Source organism: Mastomys coucha, unplaced genomic scaffold (genome assembly GCF_008632895.1).
Source record: "Mastomys coucha isolate ucsf_1 unplaced genomic scaffold, UCSF_Mcou_1 pScaffold7, whole genome shotgun sequence".
Taxonomy (NCBI): Eukaryota; Metazoa; Chordata; class Mammalia; order Rodentia; family Muridae; genus Mastomys; species Mastomys coucha.
Genome location: NW_022196913.1, coordinates 34409298 through 34418572, shown reverse-complemented (window position 1 = coordinate 34418572; position 9275 = coordinate 34409298). Strand labels below are relative to the sequence as shown.

The following is a 9275-nucleotide window of genomic DNA, read 5'->3' as shown; positions in this document are numbered from 1 at the left end:
ATAAAAATATTCCCTGCAGTGAAAAAAAATACATGTAAACATCTCCGAGTCACTGGAGAACCCTTGAGCCTGTCCGTTATGTCTTCCCAATGTCTCACAATTCTGTTCTTCTTTTCTCTGTGGATGTCAGTCTGCCTTCTTCTTTACAGAATTTGGACTCTGACACTGCCTTTGAGGCTGGCGTGGTTTGACTGGCAGGAAAAGGATTATCAGCAGACAGATGATGTGTAAGAAAAAGAACATGGACCTAGAAGTAAAAACACAAGAGTTGCCTTTCAAAGAAGAACATGAACAGAAAAGACATATGACGACATCATTTTCAGCGGGGTAAAAGGAGGCCATGCTCAACAGTGGCAGGAGTATCAAGTCCCAATGACTCATGTGCCATGTACTCATGTACTCCTTGCTCTGGTGGGCAAGCAGGCCAGGGATGCATGAAGCCACAAAGCTGGGTGAGGCAGAGACAGACAGACACAGACGGTCACACTGACATGGTCAGACCAAGAGAATTAACTGTGTGGAACCAAACATTTCGGCTGATCAAAAGCTGGAGATGCACTCTGTCCTCTAAGCACAAGCACAGCCTGATCTCCCACATGTTTCTCCAGGTTGCGGAGTTCTTGTCTACCTCAGGAACTGGCAGGATCCTGATTTTTAGCAAGCTCTTACTTTATGATTCATTTGAGAGGCTTGTGAAGAGGTGCCATAGTGTATGTGTGGTCCAAGGATAACTTTTAGGAGTCAATTTGCTCCTTCTAGCATGGGTTCCAGGAATTGAACTCAGGCTATCAGATTTGCACACCAAGTGCTTTAAGTGGCTGAACTATTTCACTGGTCCAGGATCTGAATTTTGAAAACTTCATTTAGAGCCTTGGAAATAATTTTCATCCAAACTAAAGAAGAACCAAAATTTACTCTTAAGATGTGTTGGGCGCCACTGTCACAATACAAATGCTAGATAAACACTGAGGACAACCTGCTAATAAATACATGTAAATAGAAATTGTGTTTGTTAGCATAACTGTGCCAGATATACTGGGAAGGCTAAATTAATACTTTAATTCAACTCCCTCAACCCTGCCCACCTGTTTGCCTGCTCACCTGTGCACTGTCTCTCTCTGTCACTGTCTCTCTGTCTCTGTTTCTCTATCTCTCTTTGTGTCTCTGTCTCTCTTTCCTTACCTTCTCTTGATGGTAAGGATTGAACCTAAGATTTTGTGGGTTAGGCAAGCATTCCATCACTGAGCTGTTCCCCTGTATCCCTAATCACTGCAACGTTCTCTAAAATATAAGAAAAACAGGTCAAAGACAAAGGATCCATTTCTCAGTAATGAAAAGGCTAAATATCTCAGATCTAGCCTAAGCTCCTCTACCTTTAGCAAGAGGAATGGCTCTCTAAAAATGTTTACAGAGTAGTCAAAAGCACCACCGTCTCCTCACTTGCTGTTTTGTCCCTTAAACACTAACTGCTTACAATGGCAGAAGCACATGGCCAGGATATAGCTAAGTGGTGGAGTGCATGCTGTGGAGCCTGTCTTTAATTATTAGCATTGAAAAAAAAGTATTAAACTGGGATTCCCAAAAGAGCATGAGTTTCTGCCCTGTCCCCCAGGACAACAACAGGAAAGGCACAGTGGTCCTTTGGTACCCACAAAGGAACCAGTCCCAGGACCTCTACTCATGCTGGTCCTTTGGCACCCACAAAGGGACCAGTCCCAGACCCTCTACTCATGCTGGTCCTTTGGCACCCACAAGGGGACCAGTCCCAGGACCTCTACTCATGCTGATCCTTTGGCACCCACAAGGGGACCAGTCCCAGAACCTCTGATCATGACAAATCTCCAGACACCCGCATGTCCTTATAAAATGGTGCAGTACTTGCATCTAATCTACAGAAGCCTTTTCTATGCTTTGAACCACCTGTGGTATGGTTTAAAAACAAAACATACTGTAAATGGGTGGAGAAAAATAGCAAGACGGAAGCTCCATACATGTTCTACCATAGAACCTAGTTTCCTCTGGACTTCAAAGGAGCAGCCCCATCTTCAAGCAGAATGGCTAAAGTAACCTTCAGAAGACCCTGGACCATAGTCATGGCAGTGAATAAACTGAACTACATGAGGGAAAACACATTCATGGAAAGGATAAGGGGGCTGTTTATATCCCTCCTGGAAAGGAAGGGGGTGTCACATGGTGCTTCCCTGAGATTCCAATTGCCCCTCCCTTCATGCCAACCATGCACAATATATAAGATGTACAAAACTGAAGGGGGGTTTGCTTTTCAGTGGTAAAGCCAGCATGCAAATCATTGATGGTTTTGTAAGTAACCCCAATAAATTCATTTTCCCCATCTGGACTTAAAGGGTCTTTCTTTGATCTGTCAGCTTCTTTTCTATCTGGGGTACAGATGTCAAGGAAAGTCACGAGAGACATCACTACAGACACCACGGCATCTTAAAAGCAGTCTCAGCTCGTGGATCAGAGGGTTGACTGTGTACAATGAACTGATATTTGAACAATAAAGAAGTAGTGACTGACTAACTTGTGTGTAAAGAACACTGCGATGAAAGGAGGCCTCAAGGAAAATCCTGGGCATAGACTGGATTCTCAGACATTAGAGTCAAAGTGACAGTAAACTCTGACTCTTAGGTGAACACACTTAAAATACTTTGTTCTTTTACTTTGGCTCCTTTCCCATGGGACATGTGATCATTATATTAAATTAAATCTCAGTACACAATCAAGAAAAGCAAATTTCAGTGTCCTAATAAGGTTTAGTGACCTTTCCTGACAGCCCATATCTCCTCTAAAACTTTATGGAACATTCCATCTTTCTATTATAGAAAGTCTCAAGTTAGTTACCATCTATTGAGCATACCCAATACTGACTTTGGGACTCTAGATATAAAGAGCATCTGTTCTCAAAAAGCTGGCTATCTACAAAAGCTATTTACAAATTCTAAGCTACCTTCTTCTTTAAATGTGTGCATGTGCTTGCTTTGTTTGATGCTTATGTGTGCATCTATGTGTGGAAACCAGAGTTCAGCTGTTGTTGTTCAAAAACAGTGCTCATTTCCTCTGAGACAGAGTCATTCATTGATTGGCCTGATACTCTCTAACCAGGCTGGGCTATCCCTAGGGATCCTGCTGTCTTTGCCTCCCCAGTGCTAGGATTACAGCTGTACTGCCACATCCTGCTCCTTATGTGAGTGCTAGGGATCAAACTCAGGTCCTAAGCTTGCAAGTCAAGTGCTTTATTGACTGAGCTCCCCCAGAGCAAATTCTTTTTTTTTTTTAGTTAGATGTTTTCTTTATAATATCTCCTTTCCCAGGTTCCCCTCCAAAAGAAAAAAAGAAAAATAATATAAAATAAGAAAAAAAATAAAAATAAAAAAAAAACCCAAAAACTAAAACAATCCCCTGTTCCCTTGCCCCTCCCCCTGCTCACCACCCCAGAGCAAATCCTAATATCACATACTGAATTTAAACAAGCATTGCTTAAAAATAAGTGAGTGAATGAGTATTGGTTTTTCAAACGATTTCATAAGTTACTTCTTCTTCCCCTTTTATAGCTTTTGGTTTTCTCACACAGACCATATCAGAAATGTAAATGTGAAACATGGAGACCATCTGAGAAATGAGTTTGTATATAGCTATCTTTCACTGCCTCACTGCTGGCCACTAAACTTATCTGCAAATAAGCTACAGATCTGCAAGGCAGCTATAGTCACCTTCTGTAAATGGCTGTGGCATTTGAATTTCCCTTTGTTAGATTTTCATGGCTCTCTTAAGAGTGAGTCAGAGTTGGAGAGAGGGTTGGGTATGCAAGGATGAGGACCTGAGCTTAGATCCCCAGAAAACATATTTTATAAAGCTGTGTGTGTGGGTATGGCCATATGTGCCTGTATTCTGAGTCCTGAGGGTTTGGGGCCAGGGGAAGGATGCAGGGGCAGAATAAGAATGATCACTTGGGCTTGCTGGCCACCAAGCCTAGCCAAAATATGGCTGGAAGAATAGATAGTGTCAAGCTCAAGATCCTCCTGCCTTTATTTCCCGAGTGCTGAGATGTTAGATGTATGTTCACTGCCTCGTTCAGAGAACCCTCTGTGTTTGTGTTCTGTATCAATCCCTTCCAAATGTACTACCAGACCCCTTCACACACTAGGAATGATGCTTGTCAAGCATCATCACAGGTACTGGTGCTCATGTGTTGGCACCTTTGGGGGAGTCATTTCCTCTTAAAGCGTCTACGGGCACTTTCAGAGTCAAGTCGCATTTAACAGTTCTTAGCACAATCCCTTAGTATGTTGGCTGCGTTTACCAATTCTGAAGTCAAGAAAAGGAAAGTTAGGCAACAGCTGAGGACAAACGAGGACTTACTTGTATAAACTGATGGTTGGCTCAACTGCCAACATGACAAAGGGTGCTGCTGTGTAAGAGACAGCCAACTGGGTGACAGCCCAGGTCACCACATCATAGGCAACCTTCCGAGCTTTGGAAGAAAGGAAGTGGTGTCTGTAGTTGTTCCTCACCTGCAAACCAGGAAGGCAGAAGCCGGAGGCTGGAGTGAGAACTGAAATAACTTCCATTCACTCAAAAGACAGAAAACCAGAGGGAGGAACACAGGCTGAAGCGCATGACCAACACTTTGAGTTGTACTTTTAACCAAAACAAAACAAAACAAAACAAAACAAAAACCAAAAAACCCTATCCGTTTTTATATTACATATATATGTAATATACATATACACATATACTATATGGTTTCCTTTTTAACCATTCCTCTCCCCCCCAAAATACTTTAAGAACATGCCACAGAGCCTTCCAAAACCTTTTCTATTTACATATATCTACATTTATATTCTTAATGGCACTAGTGTATTTTTTTAGCCTAGTTACTTTTTTTTTTTTTTGGTGTAATCTGTTATAGACTTTTTGCCATGCACATGAATATTAATCTTCAATGTAATTTATGGTAATTGTGGGAGACTTGGTTTGTCTGTCAGGCCCTTGTCTTGCTGTTACAGTTTTGTGGTGCATACTCTTCCTAGTAAGTCTCTGTACTCTGCCCTGTTTCCATGGTTCTAATAGTACAAGTGTCAACGGTCAGCACAACTAAAAGCAACTGCTATCTGCTGGGTGCCTCCTATGCCCCACTCCTGTGCTAATGTCTTACACAGACCGTGTCTGTTGAGTCTTCTAGCAAACCACTAGCACTGCCTGGTGAAGCAGAAACCTTTCTTAGGCTGGGCATGTGGGGGTTAGAATATGCTTGGCCAGGGAGTGGCACTGTTAGGAGCTGTGGCCTTGGTGGAGGCAGTGTGTCACTGTGAAAGTAGGCTTTGCTGGTCTTCTCTTGTTTGCCTTCAGAACAAGATGTAGAAGTCTCAGCTCCGCCAGTGCCTGGACACTGTCATCCTTCCTGCTATGATTATAATGGATTGAACCTCTGAAACTGTAAGAGAGCCCCAATTAAATGCTGTTCTTTATAGTAGAGTTGTCTTAGTCAAGGTGTCCCTTCACACCAATGAAACCCTAAGACAGGTTGTGTCTAGTTGGTAAGAACTTGTCTACGATGCACAAAACTCTGGGATCAGTCCCCAGTACCTTTTAAAATCAGGCACAATGGCATAGGCCTATGAATCCAGCATTCCAGTGGTCCAGAGGTGGAGGCAGGAGGATCAGAAGCTCAGAGTCATTTCAGATACACATTTTTGATACATACATGTTTTGGATACATACTTTTTTGGATACATGTTTTGAATACATTTTTTTTTTTTGGATCTGGGATAGCCTGAGCTACATGAGATTCTGTCTCACGATAACAACAATACACCAAAACAACACCCCCCACCCCCCGCCAACACCAGCAGGGATCCTTTCCACCCTCTCTCACCTCCTCAAGAATAGTCTAGGTTCCATCTACTCAGAAATGCTAGGCAACAGCTATGAAATTTTCATAGCTAAGGGGTTAGCCTCCAGAAGCCAAAACTTTCATGGCTGCTGAGTTCATTCTCTTGCTAGAAAAAAACTGGAAATTCTGCTCCATCAATCCCTCTCTTTCCACTCGCTCACTAACTTCCTTCTGAAAAACTGTTTCCAAGGCTGCAATAGACAGATCTACATAAATCAAAGCCCATGCCAGCAGAGGCCACTGGGGTATAGATATTTTAAGGAATGATATGCTGAATACATCGACAGAGCAAAGCGCTGACCTTTATTTCTTAGTTTGTTCTGACAATCTGTTCTTTGGTTTTGTTTCAGAATCTGACTTGGTATATAGAAGAAGAACAAATAAAAGCTCTTTCCTCCTTCTCGTGTTCAAATATGTATTTAATATTTTGAATTTTTAAAATCAGCCTGAAAGCAACTTTCTACCTTGTTCATAGGTAGAAATCTGATATACTTCATCTAAATAGAAGAGGGACCTTCAGGGGAGAGCTCTTGACTTATCCACCATGGTATCGGGATACCGACACTGACTGGCATGTGGCAGGGCTGCTGGAATGTTCATAGAAAAGTACACTGAAGGACTTGTAAATAGCAAGAGCTTGGAAGGTAATCCAGTTGTGAACTGAATACCCAGGACCCACTTAAACACACACACACACACACACACACACACACACACACACACAAGGCAAAAAATCCAGGCATAGTGACATCCACTTTTGTGATGGCACCAGGTAGATGGAAATAGGCCGATCTGTGAGGCTCATCAGCAGCCAGCCCTAGCCTGCTTCTGAGTCCCAGGTCAATGAGAGATTTTTCTCAAAAGAGAAAAACATAGTGCATGCCATCTGAGAAATGATATCCAAGGCTGTCTTCTGTTCTACACACACACACACACACACACACACCACAAGTGCACCTACACACTCGCCAACCCACACTCCACCATACACACACCTCACACGAAAGGAATAAATAATAAGATTTATATATAACACAACTAATGTCATTGAAACCTCTTGGGATCTGAAATAACAGAGAGCATAATCATGATCAAGAACAAAGTTAAATCAAGTACAAAAGTCTGTACTGAACACAAATAATTTTATGATTTGATTGGATCAGACACCTGAATGGTGGATCTGTCTGTCACCAGTAGACTCGGTCCCTCAGGATGCTACCTCACTGACTGCCAGAGCCATGGTGAATTACTTCTCGACTTAGCAAATTGATGTGAGATATTAAGTGGGTATAAGCGAACTGAAGTCTGATAGAGCCTGCACTAATTGGTAAACATGATCATCTTTGCATGCACATCCCGTCTGTAATGATTAAAAGTGTCTCCATTTCTCAAGGGAGTAATTCGATGCTCATAAAGTTCTTACTGTTTTACTCTCTGCAAGTGAATCAGTTAACCACTTTTACAAAGACAAGTCCTTATACATAGAAGTACTTTTGCAATACGACAACTTTATACATATTATTTGATTTTTTTTCCCCAAATACTATTCCAAGAAAACAAAAGTAGTATTCAGGGAGGAAGTTATCACCCAGCATCAAAAAGTCACTCCTAACATCCCCACAGCACTAACTCGCCAAAGCAGCAACAACCATCACACACACACACACACACACACACACACACACACACACACACACACACCCCTGACAGAAGCTTACCGCTCTAGCTGCCAATGTGACCGGGACTCCAGTTAAGAATGTGAAGTAGTATCCAGGGTAGACGCCGTGCCACAGAGCAGACAGGAAGAAGGTGAGTGCAGTGGGGTACCAGGGAACCCGTTCATAGCACACACTGTGAAGAGAGGGAAGACCAGCAAATCCCTGGTGAAAACACTGCACAATTCCAGGGACACTTGCCTCCCTTCGGGGCAGACCACATGGGAGTCCTTAGATCCATTCTGAAATATGTATGCCTGACTCTTAGTAGGAGCTTGCAATGAAATTCAGGCAACCTGTGCTTTTTGGCATCTTTGAGCACTGTCGGACATACCCTTCCTGGCTCCACTATAAATCATACCTCATTAGACTAACCGGTCTGGACCCTATCGCGTGGGCTATTATCACAAAGGTCTGGGTGGTCTCTTTCAACTCAACACAAGTTCCTGCCTTACAGACGCAGGTTCCACCAAAGGGCACATCCACTAAGGGTACAGATATGAGTGTTAACGACATTAAAACACCTGGATGAGCATCGTCGGAAATTATCTTCATGTAGCCAGCATGAACTCATCTTTCCAACAGGCCCTTATGCCATCTGACTAATCAACATTTTCATCTTGGAACTTCAGGGAGAAATTAGTGTGCCGGTTAGAGGAGCTGCTCAAAGTCTATCAGGTTTTAAATGACCAAGATAGACATTGAGCAGACCTTACCCCAAGTGCCTGAGATAAGCCTTTTCAATTTCAGACTTTTTTTTTTTACAGAGTTCAGAGTGTTTGCATATGCATGAGTTATCTTGGGGATGAGTTCCAAGTCTAAAACACAAAGCTCATTTGTATTTTATGAACACCTTCCATACATAGCTGGAATGCAGCTTCACCCAATGCTGTAGCATGTATGTTCTGACTGCCAATCTGTCATGTGAGGTCAGAGGTGGAATTTTCCACTTAGGACATCATGTTAGTATTCAAAGGCTTCATATATGGGGACATTTGCTGCTTCATGTTTTCAGATATAAGATGCTCACTGTGTGAACTACACTGTGAGGGTCTAGAAAAGTTAGCTAATTCCCTTGAGATCTTTGGCTCTTATTGATTAAAATAACTGATAGGAAGTGACGGGGGCTTTCTCCCTAAAACTCAAGTTTATGCACTGCATAATGGCAGCCAAAGGTAGCCACTATGCACTGCAGAAAGTGACAGTGTCCTAATAAGAAGTGAAGCAGAAAATTCAAGCAATTATCATGGATTCATCACTGATGGTTCAAAAGTAACTGAATTTTTAAATTATTATTGTTGCTGTTGTTGTTGTTGTTTTAAGACAGGGTTTCTCTGTGTAGCCCTGGCCAGGATGGCCTCAAAATCAAAGATCTGCCTGTCTCTGCCTCTCCAAGTCTGGAATCAAAGGCCTGAGCCACCACAACGGATATACACTCCGATTCCAAGGTCCATCTCCCTTTTCATTAAGGAAAAAGAAATATAACTGAGATTTAAAACACAGGATTATAATGCTATTCTCAGTAAGATTTCTTTTTAACATGAGAACTAGGCACATGCATTTTAAAAATTTCTTTGCCCAACAAATTGGGAAAAGATCTTTACCAACCCTATATCTGATAGAGGGCTAATATCCAAGGTATATAA

The 9275-nt window shown here is 42.3% G+C and overlaps 1 protein-coding gene across 2 annotated transcripts in view; it reads right to left on the bottom strand.

Annotated features, from left to right (window-relative positions):
* The window catches only part of Mboat1 (membrane bound O-acyltransferase domain containing 1), a 113209-nt gene that overhangs the window by 975 nt on the left and 102959 nt on the right, over positions 1-9275 (bottom strand). The window contains exons 11-13 of one of the 2 annotated variants that reach the window (XM_031358658.1): positions 7633-7765; positions 4381-4532; positions 1-247 (exon numbers count right to left, since the gene is read on the bottom strand). The exon at positions 1-247 is cut by the window's left edge and continues 975 nt beyond it. In XM_031358658.1, the coding sequence (XP_031214518.1) occupies positions 127-247; positions 4381-4532; positions 7633-7765 (406 nt within the window). In that variant the 3' untranslated portion in view covers positions 1-126. The remainder of the gene's footprint in view (positions 248-4380; positions 4533-7632; positions 7766-9275) is intronic. The other variant, XM_031358659.1, reaches the window with a different exon arrangement.